The sequence below is a fragment of the Raphanus sativus genome, chromosome 5 (assembly GCF_000801105.2).
Source record: "Raphanus sativus cultivar WK10039 chromosome 5, ASM80110v3, whole genome shotgun sequence".
In the NCBI taxonomy this organism is placed as follows: domain Eukaryota; kingdom Viridiplantae; phylum Streptophyta; class Magnoliopsida; order Brassicales; family Brassicaceae; genus Raphanus; species Raphanus sativus.
The window spans coordinates 31804439-31829299 of record NC_079515.1 but is presented as its reverse complement, the minus strand read 5'-3'; the positions used below and the strand labels follow the sequence as shown (position 1 = coordinate 31829299).

The following is a 24861-nucleotide window of genomic DNA, read 5'->3' as shown; positions in this document are numbered from 1 at the left end:
AGCCATGTGCTTCTGACTTCTGGCCGGGCTGTGTACGAAAAATATCATCACACTTAGAGACAATGTTTTTTTTTTCTTTTTGACTAACACTTAGAGACAATGTTATATAAAATATCAATTTAAAAAAATATACGAAGGTCAACTATTTTTGTTTAACTCTCACGTAAAACAATTAAATTTATATGTAGCCAATCACATGAATAGGACTATAGGAGTAGTAGGATTTCACCATGGACACCTCTTATATATTTTTTTTTACTAATTAAACTATAAATATCATAAATGAATAGAAGTTTCTTTCTGACTGAATATAAGATTTTACAAAAAGATCTTTAGTTCGAGTTATCTTGGCAAAAAAAAGAAACCAAAAACAAGATGGATCATATATTGAACATAAAAGAAAACACATTATTTTAACCATACGACCATAAGAGAATCAAAATGTTTTCTACACCTCCTTGCTGAGATGATGTTCCGGTAGCTCTTTATCAATGCCATAGAACACTGCTGAGACAGATATTTGATTGTGCACCAAATAGTTTCTCTGCTGAGACAGATATTCCAATAGATGACACCTCTCATATATAATTAAGAAAAAAAACAAGAAATGTTTGATATAGTTATGATTTTAGAGTTCTTAATTTTCTTAGAAACAGATTGATAAATTAGACTATAACACTTTAAATTTTTAATTATATTTCAAAAAAATTAAAGGTTTATCATTTAAAGCCCATATATTATCAAAAAATTTAAGGTATATCATTTAAAAACCATATATTAACAGAACTATTGATTTTTAAAATTACATCACTAGTTTAAATATACAACTAATATATATTTTGTTTGAATATGGATGAGAAATAATTTGAGATATGATAGAGATTTCTTCGATTGTTGATGTATTTCAGTAACTCACGGAATCAAAGTATATAGATACTCTAAAGTTCTTCTAGAAACCAATGTTTAGGTCCATATGATGCAATTGACACAGAAACGATACAATGGCGTATCATTTCGGCCCACTTTTCCACTAAAGCGAAAGCGACAGTAGCCAACCCCTCTTGCCGTGACAATGTTGTTCTAGGCAATGCTTCTCCGTTAGTTTTTCACTGTTCATTTTCTATTTTAATAAGGGCTCTTAAATAATTGTTTCTTGTCTCTGTCGCCTTTTTTCCTTTTTTGAACATTTGTCTTTTTCGTTTTTAATCTTTCGTTATTTTCTAGATGATCACTTCTTTTCTAGAAGCTTACTTCTGTGTGTCATGTTGGCTCGTTTCGTCGACATAAAATACTAACGTTACTTCACTAGTTAAATTGGATTCTGCTAAATTTCTTGATAATCGCTTCTTTTCGAGAAGCATGAGTCCAAACTTTTTTTGATTATTTTAAATGCAGAAACTTCTCTTTTTGGCAAAATGCAGAAACTTCTCAACCGGTGAATATCACAAGTAAGGTCTTCCTCTGATACCGTTGTTACTTATTTAATCTAAATTAGAGTCTAACCCGTACATTCGTGTGAGTATCTTTTTCATTTTATAAACTTTGATATTATCATAAATTTTTGAATATATAATTTATATTTTAGTGTATGTATTGTATAAATATTAAATTTTGTTGTTTAAATTTTGTATCTAGTTTTTTAAAACAAAAATACAATTAGAACTTAACTCTAATTTTTCTTAAATAATTACAAGAGTTTGCAACTGACAATAGAACAAATCATAAAGCCTAATAATTATCAAACCGGTTAAACATTTTCTATTAAATATAACATGTCTGATATGTAGGTACCTCGTTAAACTTTTCAATGCAACATTACCATATTTATCAAACAAATCAGTTTTGTCTTCTACCTATATATTACAATTTTCGATATGATCACACTATATAAACCATAATTTTAAGTTTATTGCATCTGTAATGTACAATAAAATAATAAAGTTGTTGGTTATTGTTCTCATACCAAAAACAATTGCGTGAAAAATCTAACACCATTTATAATGGTAGTTGGCCTTTCGTAGATTATGTTAGTATTTCATTGAATGTGTGGTTTCGTTTTGTGTTAATGTTTCATTGAATTGGTGGTTGGAAGTAAATATACTAGATATCATATGTTTTAAGTAAATACTAGATTTTGACCCGCGCTTCGAAAGCGCGGGTTTTTCTTTGGATCATAAACAAAGTTTGTGAATTAGTATTTTGGAATTGTGTATAATATTATGTCACAAAGTCATTAATCGAAGAAGAGTCTTTTTTAAAATTATATAAGTTAAGAATTAATTTATATAATTTTTTATATACACTCTTATATAACATTTTTAGGCCTTGAATTTTTACCGAATCCGTAAACCAAACCAAAATCGATCCGGAAATATATCTATTGTTTGGGTCTGGGTCTAGGCAAAGTTCAAATTTGATATTTTCTTCGACCCGCAGTCTCTATTCGATTGGGGATCCTACCCAAAACCCAATCGGGTATTCAAAGTACCTTAAATGTTTTGTGTATATTATGTATATTTAGATATTTCACATATGTAGTCGGTATTTTGAATATGTTTTCGGTATTATGAATATTTTTTTAAAAAATGTTTTGGGTATGAGAAAATGTTTGTAGGTATTTAGGTTCTTTAGGTCATATTTATAATAATCTTTTGTTTTTTTGTAAATTTAAATATTTGTAGGTATTATTTGTATTTTTGAATTTTGGGTTTTATTATTTTTAGGTTTCCGTGTACTTCGAATCTTTTTCGAGTCTTAAAAAACTCAAACCAATTTGGACTATTTATATATCCAGAAATTATAGGTCATTTATAGGTATTTGAATTATGGACATGGACCCCGAAAATCGACCTGAATCTAAATCAGAAATTTTAAAATTCGTAGTTATGTCCAAATGTTTAGGATCCGAAAAACCAAATGAAAAAGTGTAACAGCCTTGTATAAATAGATTCTTCAGAATGATCCTCTTTTATTGTTACTATATTATATATAATGTCTTTATGTTTTACATGTCAATATTTTTTTGTATTTATGTTTTTCATGTCACTATTATATATCATATATGTGTCATCGTATAATTAATAATAATGTATACATACTATCATATTATTAACTACATATATCTATATTTTGAAAAAGTTAATGTAAAATATGAAAATATATATATTTTTTAAATATAAATTGGCCTTTCTACTGTATTTTATCTTATATATATTTATATTTTTAATGGTCATTTGAAAATGTTTTAGTAAATATGTTTTTTTTTAAATGTGTTTATATTTGAATTAAAAATTGATATAGTTCAATATAATTTTTTGTAATATGAATTAAATTTTTAAGTTTTGATTTATTATAAATTTATAATAAATTTAGGTGTTGAGAAAAACAAAATATATTTTAGGTCATTAAATTGGGTTTTTATATTAAAGCTGGCCCATATAGGTTGTCATAGTATATTGGATTTATCTATATCTTAATACTGTTAGCCCAATATTTTTTTTTTCCGGGAAAAAAAACAGAAAGGTAATGAAACGACTTTTCTTTTTCGATGGACTTCTAATTCTCAGATATTTTTTCCTCTTCGCCGAACACTATTTCATGTCAATCGATCGAGGAAACTGGAGAAATATATCTATGGAAGAAGATATAAGAAATCAGTTGGATCTCTACTTCTGCAGTCTCTTCTGTGATCAAGGTTAGTTTTTTATCCGAGTTTATTTTAATTCATACGATTAAGTTATTTTAATCGATTGAAGTTGTTTTTCTTATTTGCATATGATGGATCAAGTTTCCTCTGACCAAAAGATGAAATCAGACAGTGGGAATGCGGCTTAGTTAAAGCAGATATAGGTTCGATTCCATGTAATGAATCAATTGAAGTTCGATTTGATATACTGTTCGGTAATCAATCACAATAAACTCCTCTTTTAGTTAATTGTCCTCACTGATGGTACTTCTTCTATCGATTTTTTATATGTGTTTCTGATATTGATTTAGCAGAAAGAAGAATCAGAAAAAACAAAGTCACGGCAGGAGTAGACAGGTATTAGACAGAGCATTATATATATTCAGTTTATATACTTGCATATATGGATAACCAAACTTTATTGATGCTAAAGATTGACAATGAGATTGTTTCTGTTTCTGATGTATAATGTTCATATAATCTTTTATGTTCATATAAGATGTAATATAGATAGTTGTAGGTTAAGCAATAAACTTTATTGATGCTAAAGATTTACAAATATATGTTTCTGTTTCTGATGTAATAGAGAAATCTCTCTATTTCTTACTTAGTGAGTGCAGGCACTCATCAATAAAGACATGCTCGAGGAGGTGAGTTGTTCTTTTCAAATTTTTATTTTATATCCTCAAAAAATATGATTTCAGACTATAAAGAAAACTATGTTATGGTTTCTGTAATCCAGAATTAATAAGAAAGAGCAAAAAGAATGAATTGTTGATAAGTATCACTTGCTGAAACGTTTTTAATGTTAGATTACATGAATATTATTTAGTTTTGAGATACACTACTGCTAGCATTGTGAGTTGTATTTGTTTTTTAGAAATACCTCTCTTCTTAATCAATATATTTCTCTTATCTAATGGAAATAATGAGACTGTTTTCTTTGGTCTGCTTGATTAATTGAAGTTTTGGAGAACAAAAAGACGTCAGCTGAACAAAATTTAGACAATGCACTGGCCATCAAAGAGGAGCAAAACACGGTTAGTTATTTGTTTAGAAGAAAGAAAAGTAGAAACATGTAGGATTAGTAAATAGGTTATGCTATTTTCTACACCATACTGCCAAGATCTTTACATGATTCAATGATGCATGAAGAGCTTTGACATGAACTCGCCATTCGTCTTTATAAGGGTTGAGATCGTTGATGAAAACCATCTTTCTTTGGATAGTCATGTTTGTTTTGGGAGTTGTCAATGGATGTTAGGTTCCTCTACTGTCGGTATATATAGAGAGGTGAATAATCTAGGTTATTCAAACCTATTGTGTGTTATGATATTGTGCGGATATTCTCTCAGCTGAAACATTTATAGGATATCATATCTTTTAAAAATATTTTAGATCGTAATATCTTTTTTGTTATATTTGTGTGCGCTGATTTAGATAACTATTTATGGAGGCTTGGAGAAGAAAAAGACGTGGGAAGGAAGTTGACCTCAAAAAGTTAAGGTAGTAATATTTTGTATCAGATTGCAACCGAGATTATAGCTTGTTAATTCAAACACTTTAGATTTTTATGATATTTTTAGGAATCAAGCGAGTAATCAGTTTGTATTTAATTGTTCGGTTACTTCTACAAGTTGGTTAGAGCACAAACGGGATAAGTTAACCGATAACTAATTAAAAATAATGATTTCGAGTTTGGTATCCTTATGTCCAAACACATTTCATTAAGAATCATATCCTTGTATCCAAACATCTCCATTTTGTACTACAACTTTAATAATATAGATACTAGATATCGTGTTTAAACCATATATACTAGATATCATATGTTTTAAGCTTGGAAGTAAATAGATTTTTATCTATAACTTTATTTAGTACCAATGATTCCTAAAATGACGTACGTTTTGGTAAAAAAATACTCAGAAACTTCATAAATTCCACAAAATATATAGAAAATATTATCAAAAACAATTAAATAATTAGATTGTTAGAATATTCCTTACTTCCTAAAAGTATTCTTAATAGTATACTTGTCGATTTTAGAAAGTTTTAGCTCTACCACAACCGTTAAAAGCTCCAAATCTTTTTCGTCTCACAAGAAAATTTAATAAATAAAACTAGAAATCACAATTTTATGATTATAATTGTCACAATATTCTTTACTTTTTTTTTTTGTAACTTCAATATTCTTTACTTCTTAAAAATATTCCTATTATTTATGACATGCTTAATGTTATTCTCATTTGGTTTTAGGATGCCGATGTCTTGTGGTTTCGCGATCCATTTTTTCAGACGTAGATATTGAGATCGCGTGTGACCATTAAAAAGGAAGTTCCTCTAGCAAGAGCAATCAAGTTTACATTCTATGGATACTGGTGCGAGTAAGTCCAGAAGGAGATGTAAAAAAGGAGATGATACTGTACATCATATCGAATGTTGTTCCTGTTTTACTCTGCATTTTGATGAGTTTAGGTGTTACACACTTGATCATCTCGAATCACCTCAAGACATAAATGCAAAGATATGTGGTGATACACAGCTCTAATCGTGTTCCATGCTCTGTTTCTATGAAACCACATCAGCAAAAGCCAAGAAACTGGAATCCATAAAAACAGAGTGATGACACTAAATAAAGAAAAAAGGTCCACAAGATAATAGAGAGAGTAGTACATAGCTCAAAAATAAAACAGAACATAAAACCCAACAAGACTGAAAATTCAGACCATCAAAGCAAAAGAATGCACCAGCTTAGTCGACTTCCTCAATCTTGGGACCAGCACCTCCGGTAGAAGGAGGAGCTTCATCGTCATCCATTCCAGAGGGGCCACCTGCATCACCACCAGCTCCTTGATACATCTTAGCTATGATAGGATTGCAGACACTCTCCAACTCTTTCATCTTGTCTTCAAACTCGTCTGCTTCAGCAGTCTGGTTGCCATCAAGCCACTGGATTGCCTCCTCAACCGAATCCTCAATCTTCTTCTTGTCTGCAGCAGGAAGCTTCTCGCCTATCTTTTCATCACGGATCGTGTTTCTCATGTTGTAAGCATAGTTCTCAAGTGCGTTCTTGGCTTCAACCTTCTTCTTGTGCTCCTCATCCTCAGACTTGTACTTCTCAGCCTCTTGAACCATCTTCTCTATCTCGTCTTTAGACAAGCGACCCTTGTCGTTGGTGATCGTGATCTTGTTCTTTTGACCTGTGGTCTTGTCCTCGGCAGAGACATTGAGGATTCCATTAGCATCAATGTCGAAACAGACAGTGATCTGAGGGACACCACGTGGAGCAGGAGGGATGCCAGAGAGCTCAAACTTTCCGAGGAGGTTATTGTCTTTGGTTCTGGCTCTCTCACCTTCGTAGACTTGGATCAACACACCAGGCTGGTTGTCTGAGTAAGTAGAGAAGACCTGTTCCTTCTTGGTTGGGATCGTAGTGTTCCTCTGGATCAAGGTGGTCATGACTCCACCAGCGGTTTCGAGACCCAGAGACAGAGGAGTCACGTCCAACAGAAGAAGGTCTTGCACCTTCTCATTACCTTCACCGCTTAGAATAGCACCTTGAACAGCTGCTCCATAAGCCACAGCCTCGTCAGGGTTAATGGACTTGCACAGCTCTTTCCCATTGAAGAAATCTTGGAGAAGCTGTTGAACTTTGGGGATACGTGTGGAACCACCGACGAGGACAACATCGTGGACAGTGCTCTTGTCCATCTTGGCATCACGCAGACACTTCTCCACGGGCTCCATACACTTCCTGAAAAGATCCATGTTGAGCTCCTCGAACCTAGCACGTGTGAGTGCAGAATAGAAATCAATCCCCTCAAAGAGAGAGTCAATCTCGATGGTGGTCTGAGCAGTGGAAGAAAGAGTCCTCTTCGCTCTCTCGCAGGCCGTCCTCAACCTCCTCAAAGCTCTGGGGTTACCGCTAATATCCTTCTTGCTCTTCCTCTTGAACTCTTGAACAAAGTGGTTAACCATTCTGTTGTCAAAGTCTTCACCACCAAGATGAGTGTCTCCAGCAGTAGCCTTGACCTCAAAGATACCTTCTTCAATAGTAAGAAGAGAAACATCAAAAGTACCGCCACCAAGATCAAAGATCAAAACATTCTTCTCCCCAACACTGGTCGCCTTCTTATCAAGACCATAAGCAATGGCCGCAGCAGTCGGCTCGTTGATGATACGCATCACATTCAGACCGGCGATGACACCAGCGTCCTTTGTAGCTTGACGCTGAGAGTCGTTGAAGTAAGCTGGGACAGTGACGACAGCGTTCTTGATGGTGACACCAAGGTAAGCTTCAGCAATCTCACGCATCTTGATGAGAACCATGGAAGAGATCTCCTCGGCGGCGAACTGTTTCTCTTCTCCTTTGTATGAGACGACAATCATTGGTTTGTCTGCAGGGCCAGGGATGATCTTGAAAGGCCATAGCTTCATGTCGCTTTGGACAGATGCGTCACTGAATCTCCGACCAATCAATCTCTTTGCATCTGTAAAGATTAAAAAAAAAACAGACTTTACTCAATCATTCAAAGGTAAATCGAAACCACTATTAAGTACATTAAATCGAAGTCACTAAGATCGTCCTATAAACCCTAAAAATCACAATCAAATTAAGATCCTTGTAAAACCCTAAAGATCGAAACTTTCGTATTCCTGCAAAACCCTAAAGATGGCAACTTTCGTAATCAAGCAGAGAGATGAGATTTAACATACCGAAGACAGTGTTGATGGGGTTCATGGCGACCTGGTTCTTGGCGGCATCACCAATCAACCTCTCGGAGTCGGTGAAGGCGACGTAAGAGGGAGTGGTTCTGTTACCTTGATCATTAGCGATGATCTCAACGCGGTCGTGTTGCCATACTCCGACGCAAGAGTAGGTTGTGCCGAGATCGATTCCGATAGCTGGACCTTCTCCTTTACCCGCCATTGTGTGATGTGAAGAAAGCTTTTGTGGCGGCGATGAGGAACTTTAAGGAGCTTGTGGTGTGGGGAGAGAGAGAGCTTGTTAGGTTTGAGTTTATTATATAAGCACGAGACTTGGGTGTTCCCACAATGTATTAGGTTTTTTCTTTTGACCGTTCGATTGATCCGACGGTTAATATGATTTTTCCATTTTTTGTTTTTTTTTTTCCTTTTGTCAGCCTTTTTCCAATTTTTAAAACTCTGCAAAATAGAAAAATCGCAATTGGTGGAGCCTTGTCGGCTTAGTATTTGCCACCAAGGTTTGCATATGCTAGTTGTGGGTGCATAATATGAAAATACTGGTTGTTTCCGTTTCAAGTATGAACTAGTCAACATATTTTTGTTCGTATACGATTTTATAAAGTACAATATATTTATTTTATAAAAATTACCGTTACAAGATATTATACTGTCATATAGTTTGTTTTAGAAAAAAAAAAGAAAACTACGAGTGATTAAAGATTTGAATTCATAAGCTTTTATTGTTGGTGCTAAGAGAAAAGTGAAAACCTTATCGTTCTGCACTACCTTCAAGTAATTGTGATTCTGCATGAGTGGAGAAATATACAAAATCTGAATGTGTTAATTTGGTACTAGCTGATGTAGATCCTGCAACCGTCTTGGAAGATTCAGTTGATGGGTCTACCTTTGACTAGCTAAGATCCGGGTTGTTGAAATTGATGAGTAGGGAGCTTGATGAATGTTTTGAGTAGCGGTTGATATAGATAGGAACCATTTCTAATCTATGCATATATATAATGAGTGAGGATTCATATGTCAAGCTTTCTTGTGTGAAATCAGGTGAACTATCTGTCTTTCAATCCATTACAACGAATGGGTTTTAGCCACAGCTTCCTCAGATTCAACGGTTGACTTGTTTGACCTACGGAAGCTGAATGTAGCACTGCCTTGTTTGAAACAATGCTTGCATCTTCTGGTGAAGAGAGAAGGCTGATGTTCTGGGACCTGAACAGTGTACAGTCACCTCCTTTGCAGAAGAACTCTGAATATGGACTATTTTATTCTAAAGATTGATCAACGTTAACTAATGTTTCTTTTTATTTATTAGGCTTTACAGGGTTGGAGATGAGCAGCTTGAGATAGAGTTAGATGCTGCAGAAGATGGTCCACCAGAGTTACTCTTCTCTCACGGAGGCCACAAGGCTAAGATATCAGATTTTGCTTGCGATGAGGATATCAAACAAGGATAAAATACATAACAGTAATGAAATTATGAAATGATCTGGTCTCTCCGTTACTTAAGTTGTAAGTGAATTTTGAGTTACTGTGTTACTACTGAACATGAGAATAGTAAGCAAGAGGATTCAAGACTCATGCATTTTAATTTTTACTTATTTATGCAGAGCAAGGAAAAACTCTTAAAGTTCCAGATATTTAATTTTCCAAATGTTATTTCAAAAAAAAAAAATTCCAAATGCAATATTCAACATCTTCAATCAAAGCTTCAAGAGAGAAGCTATTAAAGTATAAAACCAATCGGGAAGAACACTGGCATAATTCGAACTGAATATAAACAAGTCTTACTTCTAGCTTCCACGCGCTCAACAAAGAAATGCAATTACATAAGAAAAATAAAAAAAAAATGAAAACAGCAGAAGGGGCATGAGAGGGAGAGCTGGTGATGCAGTTCAACTCTATTACTTATTGAAAGATAATTTAACTCTATAGCCTTGTGAAAACAGAGAGCACCACATGACTGGTGGTGATGATACTTCAAACTGCCTTAGCTGCACAAGTCCCACCTGTTGCAAAACAAAGACCAAACACCAATGCGTTCATAAACTTAAATCCACGCAAAAGTAAAGAGATCATAAGGTCTTAAAGGTCGTCTTAAGAGTCTCTCACCTTTTCTCTTATTAGTAGCAACGCCCGATGTATTGGCACTGAACGTTCCATTTCCATTACTACACCCAGCTAAATTCTGATCAGCAAAGCACTGAAGCTGATCAAACTCACAACCATCCAGCCCTCCTTGCTCATTCATCAAGCTACCTTCTCCACTGTTCCCATCTTGAAGACAGTACAAGCTGTTGTTGTCAACACCGCACGGCATATTGCAAGGCTGCATCGTATAAGAGAAATGCGCGTTCGGAACCACAGGTTTCTGATAAGGGAAAGCACCGATCTCTCCTTCAATCCTCCCTCTAATATCCACAAGCAAACACTTGAGCCTCGTGACCTCAGCTTCCAACGCGGCCTGACCTTGCAACCTCTTCATCAGCTGACTATTCACCGCCCTGAGCCTCGTGACCTCATCCTCCAAGGAAGCAGCTTTCGCCTTCTTCTTCTCTCGGTACTTTCTAACCGCTTCTCTGTTCCCGAGAGGCCTCTTCTTGCTCTTGTTCCCCGAAGACTCCGAGGTGTCGTCGGTGGTTTCTTTGTCTTGGGTCTGAGCAGGGAGGATCTTGGTGTGGACATGGAGACACGTGTGGGTGTGGGTGTGGGTGTTCTCTGGTCCGGGAGGGTTGCAGGTGTGAGTGTGGGTACAAGCGTGAGAGTCCCTGAGAAGCTCGTCGAAGAAGGAATCTATCGAAGAGCTGCTAAGTGGAAACTCAACCTCACCGTCGTCCATTATTATTACAGGACACTTGTGCTTGAAATCAAAACAAGACTCGAGCTTTGTCGATCAAGTAAAGACCTAGAGGGACACACACAACGAATTGTCAATTATCTGATACAATTCGAGCGATTTAAGATCCGATTATCGATTTTTAATCATCGGGTGATAGTGAATTGGGAGAAAGTTCGTACCTTTATAACCCTAGAAGTCAGACCAAAGAAGTGAAGGAGAATCGCCGCTACGAACCCTAATTTTGGAATTGAGAAACATGGGCGGCGAATCGGGGAGGAGAGTTTTTTTTTTTATAATAAGAGAGAAAGAGGGGAGAATCAGATAAGGAAAGGGTAGAGAGGAGACATTGATGGCAACAGTTGGCTTTATTTCCATGGCGGAAAGACATGGACGTACCAAAAGAGATTTCGATTTGCAGAGATTCCTTTTTTTAAAAAAAGAAGAATAATAATAACAGTCAACAGTGTATTTTTTTAACTATATGTTGGTGAATAAATAAATTTTACATTTCATACTGAAGTAAAAAAAAATTATGTGTTGAATTTCAGTAGCATAAAATCACGTACTTAGACACAATGAGAAATGACATCAAATAGCTCCATGTTTTTGTTACAAGAATAAACTCTATAATTTCAAATATAGAGTTTTTTCCTAAAGAATTTCAAAATTTCGAAATTAGAGTTTTTAACAGTGAAAATTTATATTTGAGAGATAGTTTAGTACAATTAGAGTAAAAAACATTTTTAACTGATTTTTTCTAATTTCAACAAATAAGATATAATAAGTGTAGAAAATCACTTTTACCCATTTAACTCAAAGATGAAAATACAAATAATAAAATAAAATAAAAAATTTCCATAACTCAAATGAAGCGAAAAAATTTACCCAACAATACTGTTTTTCTTTAGTCTTGTTTTCACTTTTTCATTCCATTATATAACCAAAGAGTTTGTAAAAGATTCTCACCACAATTCTTTTGTATGACAATTTTAAAAAATATAATAACTATTTAAAATGATTTAGTTAATCAAATTAATAATAAAAATCAACATGAATATTTATCACAGAATCTGAGAATCATATCACACTAATTATATTTATAAGCATTAGTCAAAGAAAAAGAATTGTATTCTTTAGGCCATCTCCAATGGAACTGTAAAACACTATTTTAGCGTAGTTTTTACACCAAAATCATCTCCAATGGGACTGCAAAAATTACACCATTTTAGTGCAACACTATAATTTCACACCAAATTTGGTGTGACACTATTCAACACACTAAAACACTATTCACTCCACTAAAATGCTATTCATTTATTTTATTAATAAAACTTACAAATAAATAAATGAAAAATAAAAAGATAAATACATATAATATTATAAATAACTTTTGGTGTGAAGTTTGGTGTTGTGGTTGGAGAAGAACTTCTTTTTAGTGCTAAAATTACACTAAAATAGTGTAGTTTTGACACAAAAATAGTGTTATGGGTTGAAGATGCTCTACATGATATATTCTTAAATTCTTTAAAGCTGAACTGAAATTGATTGAAAACACTAATCAATTGGTCAAATCACTGAAATCATTTTCACCCATATGTCAGTGATTTTCCCTGAAACAACTTGCTAGACGTTCACACAGAAATTAAATTTTATGCCTCAACAGTTCCTGACACGACAAAAGAAAACGCACAACATTGTAGAATTTTCATCGTTAATTTCAGACCATCGGATTTTTTTTTTTGAAAAAGAGACCATCGGATTTTTCATCATAAAATAACTTGTATTTTTATTCCATCAAAAGCTAGATAAATAGATCACCAGTCACCATCGACTATATATTCCCCCCATTTCTTTTTTTTTCTTTAAAAATAAAAAATTAACATGTGTGATGTGAACCAGCGATCGTGAAAGAAGTAGCTTTATCGAAAATAGCCATTAGATTTTATTCTAGGTTCTTGATCTGTGTTTTCTGGTTAATGGAAGATTATATTATTCGATAGTTTTCCGTTGATTCTATATACTCTGTTTCCCATTAACTTTTTGCTATGTTCTGTGGACGGTGGGCCGTGGCCAGGATTACTCCCATTTCTTAACTCTGAACTAAACTGTTATAATCGTATGGTACAAGTGCGAACCGCCGAACTATATATTTCATAAAAATCAACACCTTCCTCTCGATTAAACCCTTCGCCACAAAGAGATCTTTGAGCTTGTTTAAAGTGCCATCAAAATTCAACTTCACTGAGAAAACCCATAGGCCCCCTAGTATATTCATTTCTTCTGTGGCAGGAATCAAAAGTTCCAAGCCTGATTTGCATAATAGACTCAAGCTCCTCCAGCAGTGCTTGACACCATCACGGATGTTGGAGTTCTTATGCCATTGTTTCAGGTAAGGATGGTATGTCTTGGCTTACTAATGCTACACTTAGAAGTCACCATAGGATGAGACTGAAGAGATTCGTGGAAGTGCATTCAGATGCGCAAATGAAGGAAGATTGATCATTTCCTGAGAAATTAATGTTGATATTGCATGCATATTTGAGTAGCTTGGCTCCTGAGAAACGAGAATATCATCTTGATATATAATGTTTCAGAAAACACTGAAACCGATAAGTAAGGCTCAGGAGATATCAGTGGTAGAGGTCGTAGATGATTGAGATGATCAGTGGAACATTACCATGCACCAAGAATGTAGTTTGATGTCGTGGATCAAGTCCCATGTATTGTCCATGAAAAGGAAACTGTCATGAGGATTGTGGAGTCTCTTGTACATTATTTGTGGCACAAGTAAGAAGAGGAAACTTGAATTTTGAGAAGAAGGCGTACGTGGCACAAAAAAAAGGTTGTATCTCCGTAGAATAATAAAAGATTTGGAGGTATAAAGAGAGAATGAATCTAATGGAAATTAGGTAGACCGAAATAATAAGAGGAAAAGAACACGCAAGAAGACTATGTTTATAATTTTGGTGTATGAGTGGTCTTGTGAGAGACAATTGTTGTGTAGGGTATTTTTGGACAATTAGGAATTAGTTAGTATGGTGAATCACGAGTGTGTTGTCATATAAAACTGATTGAACATATCACGTAAGATTGTTCATATTGCTAATAAAAAATATCGCTGATGATATTAATTTGAGTTATAATCTTTCATTTACCACCGCTCTAGGTTTTATGGACTAATCTCGGCACTTTGGAAAACTTTCCAAGATAAAGATCCTTTTTAATTATAGGGTCCCTTAATTATATAGTTTTTGTGACACTTTTTAAATACAGGGAATAATTTCTGAACGTGTAAAAACATATGAAACAGCATAAACTTATCATGAATAATGCAATACACATACGAGCTCTGATGTATTATTCCTGTTATCAAAAGGAATGAGATTGCTCAACCACCAAGCAAAAGAATCAAAACAGCTTGAATAATGCCAATAAACTAATACAAAAGATAGAAGGCATGAATTAAGATCGATATCAAATATAGTAATGAGACTAATTAATTTAAAACAAAGCAAGGAGAAATAGAGACCGCCAATAATATTCCACTTTACTGTTTTGTAATAAAGACCAAACGCAAAAGAAGAAGAAAAAGGACAAGTTGTAGACACTTTCCAAAAGAATGAAGAAGGGTTAATTTGGAGTCATGAGTTTTATTGCGACGCATACTTCTGGGTCCAGCTTTGAGCCGTGGCTTCGTACCTGACCCTATCGGTTTTGTATATGTTAGCTATCTCTGGAACCAGAGGATCGTCAGGGTTTGGGTCTGTAAGAAGAGAGCACACAGAAAGAAGCACCTGCAATACCAAATATGTTAACTTGTGGTATATATGTAATGGAGCCAAAAACATCGATCTTGGTATATAATCTTGAAAAAAGATTTAATTTAAATGATTTCAAACAAACCTTGGAGATTGTAAGGGCAGGGCTCCATTGGTCTTTGAGAATGTCCAAACATATGTTTCCATTGCTGTTGACGTTTGGGTGAAAGACTTTGGTTTTGAATACAACCTGAAAACATCAACCAAAAACACAACAACAACAATCCAATCATGATTTTTTTTTCAAAAAAATAACAATATAATCATGATGGTTTTGTTTTGAGCCCTAAGGAAGAGACTATAGAGTTGCTTGTTGTTGAAGTTACATACCTTCGGAGGTTTAAAAGGATAATCTTGAGTGAAATTGATATCGACAAGGAAAACACCACCCGTGTATGGACTTTCAATCGGACCCATTATCGTAGCTTGCCAGTGAAACATATCTTCTCCTATGGGACCTGAAAATCAAAAAAAAAAAATCAAATCTCCTATTGGATCATTACTTTGATGCATGGCTTATAATGTTACGTGCATTAGATATCTACGATGAAAAGTTTTTCTCTTTACCGGCACTGCATGATACAGGAGGGTCTCTCTGCAACTCCCTTAGCTCTCTCAATATCCGTCTCGTTGCCATCGTGTTGTTTGATTCAAAGGAAACCTCTCTTGCTTGGATGAGTCTCACCAACTAACCTAATCATTATATATAGAATAAAACATAAAAAGTAAAAATAAAATTCGAAAAGGAAATAAGAAAAAATAGAAATCTTAAATAATTTACCAAAATCACGAGAGGGAATAGAAATAATACATTAGTATGAACGAGTGGCCTGTTTTTAAAGCGTGGTTCATAAGCCTCTTGCTGATTCTCTTTAATGGTCTTAGATTTTCCATTTTTAAGTGTTTAAAGCAATATAGCTGCCCGTTTGCCCCATAAAGGTAATGGAGAAAGAATCATTGTTTTGTTCTGATTCTGAAAGAGAAGACTTACTTGACGTTAATGGTCTTTGTATGCTTGATGCAATGTACTATATCTATTGAACGGTCTTTAAATGAGTCAAAATTAAATTTCTCCAGGAAGAATCTGAGAATACGAATTAATATAAAGAATTAATCGTTATTACAATATTCTTTGTTCTTGTCTTCTCGTTCATGTTCATTGGACCGGGAAAATGAACTTTTACCAACTTGCAAATCAAAGTTGTTTCAGTGTACATAAAAAAAGTAGTGTGAAAGTGAAGGCTCTTGGTCTCTTCTTGCGAGTTATGACTATCTCTTGAAATACCACCACCGAGCCTTCGCAAACTCTTAGGTAGAACCATCTCTAATGGGATGGAAACAAAGAATACAACCTTGACATTTTCAGTACTTGACCAATGAGTTGTTCTAAAATTTCAGTTCTTTACAAATAACAGATTCCTGTGTTAATAAAAAGAAAAAGGGTATGTGCATTCGGAAACAAGGATTATTCAACTGTTGATTCGTGTTTCTTCTTCTCCTAATCACAATATAGAACATCCCTTCTGAGATTTTCTCTTTTTCTTGGTCTCCTTATTGTTTTTGTGTAACTGGAGAACCACTTTGATGGCCACATCAAAGACAGCTTTAACGTTCTGTATAATTGAACGAGTTCTCTCGTCAGCAATAAACTATAAAATGATGTTGAATTTGTAGGTACCTGTTGTGTCTTAGCACTGCACTCTATATAAGCAGAAGCACCAACAAGCTTCATTAGCTCAACACCCTACAATGAACAAAAGGAGCATATAAGAAGAAGAAACTTACTTAAAGAAAACGACGATGAGGAGAGTTACATGAGAAGTAGATATAGGCACAGCTCCAGGGTTCTCAAGCAAGTACTCCTTATCATCTCGAAGATCTGGAAAAAATCATCCACTAATCAGAACTCTCTTTATCTTTTGACTGATAACAGGTGAAATAAAAACAGAACTAACCAAGCTTTGTTCCAACAAGGAAGATGGGAACATTAGGAGCATAATGTCTGAGTTCAGGAATCCACTGACAAAAAAAACATATCTTATCAAAATGACTAAGATAATAATATCAAAGAATTTGATGATTAATATTTAACCTTTTTAGCAACATTTTCAAAGCTAGCTTTGCTGACGAGAGAGAATGCGAGCAAGAAGACATCAGGAAGATGATAGTTCAGTCGTCTTAGTCGATTATAGTCAGCTTGTCCTATATTTTTTCATCAAGGCAAAACATTAACACAGAAAGTTTAAAGACAAAGAGACTCGAGAACAAAAAAAACGTTTCAAAGTTAAGACTATAACTTGCCTGCAGTGTCCCACACTCCCAAGTTGATGGAGTTTCCATCGACAATCACATTGGCGCTGTAAATATCAAACACGGTTGGCACATAATCCTGTCACCACAACATTCCACAAAAAAAAAATATACGATAAAAAAATTACGAACATCCCAAAGAAACAATTATGTTATGTTACGAAGCAGACAATCTCAATCCTATAGATCACCAAAGTAACATCAGTGAGACATATGTCCTCCCAACTTTCTAATGATCGCTAAAACGAAGTTTTGGGATTACCCAAAAGTGAACTCACGGTGGGGAAAGTGTTGCTAGCATAGGAAATGAGTAGACAAGTCTTGCCGATGGCGCCATCACCGAAGGTGACACACTTTATAAATCTTGAAGCACTCATCATTTCGCCGTTGACTTCAGACCCTACTTTTGATTTGAGACTCTTGTTCCTTTTCATTTTCCTATCTGTTCTTGTGTTAACTTTTCTTTAGACCCCTCTACTATTGAATTCCACCTTCGATTCCCCAAACTTTCGATTAATCATTTAACCTCCCAATCCTGAAAATTTCATAAGTAAGAATTTTAACCACTAACCAACTTCTCATTTGTGCGCTTTTCTTTTATAATAGAATTTCGAAACCTAAAAACACCATGTTTTATACTAGAAATATTTCATAAGCCTATACAATATATCATATACCGAAATTTAAATCACCTTATAAATTAACGTACCTATTGTTGATTCTCTTAGTGGTTGCACTCAGATTTCTATTTGATATCTTTAAGCAAAATGGAGAAAGATTCATTCTTTTGTTCTGATTCTGAAAGATACGACTTAGCGTGACATTTTTGACATTTATGGTCTTTACATGCCTGATGCAATGTACCATCTACTGAATTGTCTTTAAATGAGACATGTTAAGAATTTTTAACATCAATAGTCGTTAATACAGTATCCTTTGTGGTGTCTGTCTTCTTGTTCATGTTCATTGGACCATGAAAGTGAGCTTACCAACTTGCGAATCGAAGTCGTTGCAAAGCAAGTAGTGTGAAAGAGAAGGCTATCTCTTATTACAACACCACCGAGCCTGCGTAAACACTTAAGAAGAAAAGTCTCCAATGGAATCGAAGCAAATGTAAACACTTGGGAAGAATTTAAAGATACAACCCCAAAGTTTAAATACTTGACCAATGAGTTCGGATATGTCTGCTTTTAGGACTACAAATGACAAATTCTTGTTTAACGGAAATGAGAGAAAATGGGCACTCGGAAACAATGATTAGTTAACTGTTGATTCATGTTTATTCTTTTCTCGAATCACAGTATGGAACAGCCTTTCTGAGCTGTACTAATGTTGTTGTTGTAGTTATTGGGTGGCTTGAGAACTACTTTGATGGCCTCATCAAAGACAGCTTTAACGTTCTGTATGAACGAAGAAGGTATATCTCATCAGCAAGATTTTAAAAGAGAATAATAATGATAATTATGATGAATTTGAGGTATATACCAATTGTGTCTTTGAACTGCATTCTATATAAGCAGAAGCTCCAACCAGCCTCTTTAGTTCTTCACCCTATAATGAATAAAGGAAGTTAAGAAGAAGAAACTTCCTTAAAAAGAAGATCAGCGAGAAGAAGATGAGGAAAGTTACCTGAGCAGTAGATATAGGCACAGCTCCAGGGTGCTCAAGAAAGTACTGCTTATCATCTCGAGCATCTAAAAGAGAACCTATTAATCTTTTTGAAGAATAATAACAGATGAAAAAAAAAGTTAAAAATAACCAACCGAGCTTTGTTCCAACAAGTAAGATGGGAACATTAGGAGAATGATGCCTGAGTTCAGGAACCCACTGCAAAATCATAAACAAAACATCAAACTTATTGCGTTAAAGTGTCTAGATAAATATCAAAGAACTGATAAATGATATTAACCTTCTTAGCAACATTTTCATAGCTAGCTTTGTCAACAAGAGAGAATGCGAGCAAGAAGACATCAGTACATGGATAGCTTAATGGTCTTAGTCTATTGTAGTCATCTTGTCCTGTGTTGTTTAATCAAGGCAGAACATAAACACAGAAAAAGCTTAAAGACAAAAGGAGACAAAAGAAGAAAGAAATTAGATCTCAAAGCTATAACTCACCTGCAGTGTCCGCCAATTCCAAGTTGATGCTGCTCCCATCGACAATCACATGGACGCAGACATATTCAAAAACAGTTGGCATATCATCCTGTCACCACAACATTCTATCAGTCAGAATCTACATAAAGGGTAATGGGCAAAAATAAAGTGAGAGGGACAAACGAAAATAGAACTAGCGTTAATATTTATTGTTTTCGCTTGTGTATTGGGGAGGGAAAATTTTTCTTTTCCTTTTCTGGTTTTAAGCTGAAAGTCAGCAAAAAGAAAAAACTGATTAATAATTTTAACCTGATTATGTTACGGACACAGACAAAAACTGTAAGACCCAAAGAGATCACAAACATCCCAAAAAACAATTGATTATGTCATGAAGCAGACAATCTCAATCCTACAGATCACTCAAGTATCAACGCAGAGACAAATGTCCTCCTAACCTTCTAGTGATCCGTTAAACGAAGTTGTGGATTAAAAATATAAACTTTAGGTCTACACAACAAATTTAGTGATCAGCATATTGTTTTACCCAACGATTTAACTGGACCACAGAAAAAAAAAAGTGAACTTACGGTGGTGAAAGTGTTTCTAGTGTAGGAAATGAGTAGACAAGTCTTGCCGACGGCGCCGTCACCGACGATGACACACTTTAACCTTGGAGTACTCATGTTCTCGCCGTTGACTTTAAATCCTCCTTTTGATTTGGGCAGAGAGAGAGAGAGATGGATGCTCTTTAGGTAGCTAGGAGACAAAAGAACAGCAGAAGAAACTCAAAAGTCTCTGCTAGACTTTTCGACTCTCTGACTTCTTGTTCCATTTCTTAACCTTTTTTTTTTGGTTCTATTTCTTTTACTTAATATTTTTTGCCTTGGTTGTGATTTTTTATAAAAGATATTCATCGCGGATAATGAGTTGTGCAGCGAAAGGCTAATCCTTGAATTGGTGCAGCGATTATATTATGTTATTGACCGGTTCTTTCTTCTGTCTCTATACAAAGAATCTCCGGCTTGTTTTAACGGATATGGAGCTTCAACTCATTTATCATCAAGTCATTAGTATTTAGTAGTCGTCACGCAAAAAAAGGGTTCTTTGCTGCATCTTCCTCGGTTGTGCCAATACGAATCCGACCTTATCACACCACAACTAATCTATATCCACATTAACTTATGCTATGTCCTAATGATAAGAAGGAATCAAAACAGTTATTCAGTACGATATCTTGACTCTCCTTTTGCACAACTCAACTCTTTGTCTTTTGATTTTGTTTCCTGCTGCAACGAGGAAGTAATGACATAGGCTTTTGGGCCTTCAATTTTTTTTCGCTTATCCGATTAGGCTTTTGGGCCTTCAACTAAAATCGACACCTTCCTCTTGCTTAAACCCTTAGCCACAAAGCGATCTTTGAGCTTGTTTAAGGTGCCATCAACATTAAACTTCACTAAGAAAACCTATCAGCATCCCAGTACATTCATTTATTTTGTGGCAGGAATCAAAAACCAAATCCGATTTGCATAATAGACTCAAGCTCGTCCAGCATTGCTTGATGTCATTGTAAATTATAATAGAATATAATGATATATTATTGTGTTGTAATTGATATTAGAATACAAAATGCATATATATAGTGTTAATATTAAAAAAATATTGATACTAGATAATGTTAATTTTCTTAAACACTTGTAAATATGCTAAAAATATTTTGAGATAAACTTGTTTTTCAAATTTTTTTTTAGTTTCAAAAATCTTTATGAATTTCACGTGCTTCACAATCTTGATCTTTAAAATGTTGCTCAAAAAAAAAAAATCCTTAAGATATACAACTTTTGCCCAATATATCTCTAATAGCCATATCATGGATGTTGGATTGCTTGTGCCACTGTTTGAGGTAAGGATTGAAGTCCTTAGCTTACTGATGCCACGCTTAAGAGTCACCATTGGATGAGATATGATTGTTGTAGGGTTTCTTTGGTTAATTAGAAATTAGTCAGTAGTGGTGAATCACAAGTGTATTATCATATAAAACTGACTGAACATATCTTGTAAGTTTGTTCATATAATCGCTACTAAAAATATCTTGGTGAAATTGATTTGAGTCAATCTTTCATTTACAACTGCTCTAGGTTTGACAGCCTTGGGATGGACTAGACTCGGCAATTTGGAAATTTATCCAGGATAATTGAAAGATAACTTTTTAAATATATAGCTTTTGCGACACTTATTTAAAATATAGACAATGCAAATAGTATATATATTGATATATTTTTTTGACATCAGTATTTATATTGATATTTCATGCATATGTGTGTATCATATACTTTTGACAAATGAATTTGATAAGAGACTCCACCTCAGATAAGTTTCCCCTAGACATTATTTGCGAAGTGATTTACCACATGTCTTTTCTACAATCGTTCTCACAAAAATAATTGTGACGTAGCGATTAAGATTGATGACATGTCATATGATTAAATATGACATGGACAATTACATTTAATGATGATATATATTTTTGGAAATATTTTTAGAATATGGCAATAACTCATATATTACATTTAATATTGATTTATATTTTTGGTAAACTTTGTAGAATATGGTAATAACTCATAAATCATCACTAAAATAAATATATTTAAATAAAACATTTTGAATTTCGAAATATTATATAATTTTAGTTTTATAATTATAAAATTCTTATTATGTAAAATTGTCTAAATTTTCTGAATTTAAAAAAAAAATCGTAATATCATTAGTTTCTTTTAGATATCTACAAATTATATAAATATTATATAGTTTTAGTTTTTGATAACTATAAAATTTTATATGATTTTTAGTAATTTTGTACAAGTTGATTTAATACATTTAACCAAATGAAATAAATAATTTTTATCTAAGATTTTAACTGTATATATATACATATATATTCTTAAATATAATTTAAATACATATACCAAATGGCAATGTCTCTAATAATTGTGACATGACTACTAAAATAATTGTGACATGGCTACTAAAATTGATAACATGTCTTATAAATTAATATGACATGAACAATTATATTTAATATTAATTTATATTTTTGGTAAATTTTTTAAAATATGGTAATAACTCATATATTACATTTACTGTCGATTTATATTTTTGGACTTTTTAAAAATATGGTAATAACTCATGAATCATCATTAAAATAAATATATTCAATTATGCATTTCAAATTTTGAAATATCATTGAAATTAAAAATATTTCCAAAATATATACATCTTATTATATAAAGTTTGGTTTTTCAAAGTTACTAATTAACATGGTCGCGACATGTGTCATTAATTTTTTTAAGATTGTGACATGTATTAATCTATATTATAATTAAAAATATATATTAAGATGATAACAAAAACGAATTTTGTTAAAAAGGTAATCGTAAGTATATCTAATAGTAATTTTCCATTTTAAAATCCTAAACAAAACATAGTTGTAAATAATTATTTGATAGTAATTTTCTTTTTAATATTTTTAAAGAGTTGTAAGTATATCTAATAGTAATTTTCCATTTTAAAATCCTAAACAAAACATAGTTGCAAATAATTATTTGATAGTAATTTTCCTTTTAATATTTTTAAAGAGGTTAAAATTTATAATGATATAAAATATATATACTAAGATAACAAAAAAACGAATTTTGAAATAAATTATTTTTAAAGTTGATTTAATAGTAAAAAGGAAATTTTAAAGATAATAATATTCTAAAATTACTTAATAGGAAACTTGGTTCTTCAAAGTTGTTAATTAACAGTGACACATGACAGTTATATATTTAAAATTGTGATATGTGTTAAACTATTTCATAATTTAAAATAAATATATAAGATAATAAAAACGATTTTTGGTGAAATTAATTATATAGTAAATTTCCATTTTAAAAATCTTAAACAAAATATTATTTAATAGTAATTTTTTTTAATAATGCGACATATTTTAGAATATATCATGGTTAAAAAAATATATACTAAGAAAATAAAAAAAAGGAATTTTGAAATTATTTAATAGTAAAAATGAAAATTTAAAAATTACTTAATACTATTCTTTTAGAAATATTATTTGATAGTAATTTTTCTTTTAATATTTTGAAGTTGTGTTAGAATATCTCATGATTAAAAATATATATACTTACAATTATGTTAAAAAGGTAATTGTAAGTATATCTAATAGTAATTTTCAATTTTAAAATCCTAAACAAAATATAGTTGCAAGTAATTATTTGATAGTAATTTTCCTTTTAATAATTTTAAAGAGGTTAAAATTTATAATGATATAAAATATATATACTAAGATAAAAAAACGAATTTTGAAATAAATTAATTTTAAAGTTGATTTAAAATTTTAAAAATACTTAATAATATTCTAAAATTACTTAATAGGAAACTTGGTTCTTCAAAATTGTTAATTAACATGATTGTGACGCATGACAGTTATATATTTAAATTGTGATATGTGTTAAACTATTTCATAATTTAAAATAAATATATAAGATAATAAAAATGATTTTTGGTGAAATTAATTATATAGTAAATTTCCATTTTAAAAATCTTAAACAAAATATTATTTAATAGTAATTTCCTTTTTTAATAATGCGACATGTTTTAGAATATATCATGATTAAAACAATATATACTAAGAAAATAAAAAACAAAAACGAATTTTGAAATTATTTAATAGTAAAAAAGAAAATTTAAAAATTACTTAATACTATTGTTTTAGAAATATTATTTGATAGTAATTTTTCTTTCAATATTTTTAAGTTGTGTTAGAATATCTCATGATTAAAAATATATACTAATAAAATTAAAAGAAATTAAAGAAATAATTTTCGTAAATTTAATAGTAAATTTTAATATAATAATATTCTAAAATATTATTCTAAGAGAATTTTATAAATCAACTTTAATTCATCAGATAAACATAAGCTAACTATAGTTAAAATATGCTAGCGATTAATTTTTAATATGTCAAAAATATCATTTTCCTAGAAATTTTCTTCTACTCGCAACAAATAAGATGTTTCAGAAAAAATGAAATAAAAAATACTTGGCAAGGGGTGGGGCGTAGAGGTGCATCGGTGGTAGTCAGAGATCGTGGTGGCATTGTAAAGGAAGCGACTTTACCTAAGCATTCTGAGAACGATTATATGCAGATTTGGTGGGAAGGAGAAATCGACAGAGGACTCGAGAGTATCCTGCTGGGTACGATGGTCCAGGTATCCATTTTGGTTCGGTTCGGATCTATTTAAGTTTTAAGTTTTGTGTTTTTTTGGTAAAAAATTTCAGTTTCATTCAGATATTTCTAAATTTTGATTCGAGTTCGGTTCGAATATTTGCGGGTTCCA

General features: G+C 32.7%; 5 protein-coding genes and 1 long non-coding RNA gene across 10 annotated transcripts; 1 reads left to right on the top strand and 5 right to left on the bottom strand.

Moving 5' to 3' along the window:
* Positions 1 to 3493: 3493 nt before the first annotated feature.
* LOC130494490 (uncharacterized) lies at positions 3494 to 6154 on the top strand. Of its 4 annotated transcripts, XR_001950970.2 has the most exons (7): positions 3495 to 3694; positions 3788 to 3900; positions 4000 to 4042; positions 4272 to 4335; positions 4652 to 4725; positions 5126 to 5191; positions 5942 to 6154. It is a non-coding gene; the product is annotated as an uncharacterized LOC130494490 (long non-coding RNA). The 4 variants fall into 4 exon arrangements; XR_008946241.1 differs by lacking the exon at positions 5942 to 6154 and having other exon boundaries at positions 3494 to 3694; positions 3997 to 4042; positions 5126 to 5262; XR_008946240.1 differs by lacking the exon at positions 5942 to 6154 and having other exon boundaries at positions 3497 to 3694; positions 4297 to 4335; positions 5126 to 5262.
* A 136-nt stretch (positions 6155 to 6290) lies between these two features.
* LOC108862141 (heat shock 70 kDa protein 1) lies at positions 6291 to 8694 on the bottom strand. Its single transcript, XM_018636185.2, has 2 exons — positions 8402 to 8694; positions 6291 to 8175 (listed from the first exon to the last, which is right to left on the bottom strand). Exons 1-2 carry the CDS (start codon positions 8613 to 8615, stop codon positions 6437 to 6439), a joined length of 1953 nt encoding a protein of 650 aa, XP_018491687.1. The 5' UTR covers positions 8616 to 8694; the 3' UTR covers positions 6291 to 6436.
* A 1408-nt stretch (positions 8695 to 10102) lies between these two features.
* LOC108856485 (basic leucine zipper 23) lies at positions 10103 to 11633 on the bottom strand. The gene is made up of 3 exons (XM_018630295.2): positions 11423 to 11633; positions 10517 to 11309; positions 10103 to 10413 (listed from the first exon to the last, which is right to left on the bottom strand). The coding sequence occupies exons 2-3, from the start codon at positions 11241 to 11243 to the stop codon at positions 10385 to 10387; spliced, it is 756 nt and encodes a 251-aa protein (XP_018485797.1). The 5' UTR covers positions 11244 to 11309; positions 11423 to 11633; the 3' UTR covers positions 10103 to 10384.
* Positions 11634 to 14724: 3091 nt separating this feature from the next.
* On the bottom strand, positions 14725 to 15754 carry LOC108857689 (ubiquitin-conjugating enzyme E2 29). The gene is made up of 4 exons (XM_018631699.2): positions 15629 to 15754; positions 15392 to 15519; positions 15147 to 15251; positions 14725 to 15037 (listed from the first exon to the last, which is right to left on the bottom strand). The coding sequence occupies exons 1-4, from the start codon at positions 15696 to 15698 to the stop codon at positions 14894 to 14896; spliced, it is 447 nt and encodes a 148-aa protein (XP_018487201.1). The 5' UTR covers positions 15699 to 15754; the 3' UTR covers positions 14725 to 14893.
* Positions 15755 to 16394: 640 nt separating this feature from the next.
* On the bottom strand, positions 16395 to 17861 carry LOC108859567 (rac-like GTP-binding protein ARAC3). Of its 2 annotated transcripts, none has more exons than XM_018633476.2 (7): positions 17650 to 17861; positions 17363 to 17450; positions 17154 to 17263; positions 17017 to 17080; positions 16876 to 16940; positions 16740 to 16805; positions 16395 to 16674 (listed from the first exon to the last, which is right to left on the bottom strand). In XM_018633476.2, exons 1-7 carry the CDS (start codon positions 17803 to 17805, stop codon positions 16564 to 16566), a joined length of 660 nt encoding a protein of 219 aa, XP_018488978.2. In that variant the 5' UTR covers positions 17806 to 17861; the 3' UTR covers positions 16395 to 16563. The 2 variants fall into 2 exon arrangements, with proteins under 2 accessions (XP_018488978.2, XP_018488979.1); XM_018633477.2 differs by having other exon boundaries at positions 17363 to 17418; positions 17650 to 17813.
* Positions 17862 to 18468: 607 nt separating this feature from the next.
* On the bottom strand, positions 18469 to 20313 carry LOC108859288 (rac-like GTP-binding protein ARAC3). Its single transcript, XM_018633177.2, has 7 exons — positions 20056 to 20313; positions 19490 to 19577; positions 19281 to 19390; positions 19135 to 19198; positions 19001 to 19065; positions 18857 to 18922; positions 18469 to 18771 (listed from the first exon to the last, which is right to left on the bottom strand). Exons 1-7 carry the CDS (start codon positions 20149 to 20151, stop codon positions 18667 to 18669), a joined length of 594 nt encoding a protein of 197 aa, XP_018488679.1. The 5' UTR covers positions 20152 to 20313; the 3' UTR covers positions 18469 to 18666.
* Positions 20314 to 24861: the final 4548 nt, after the last annotated feature.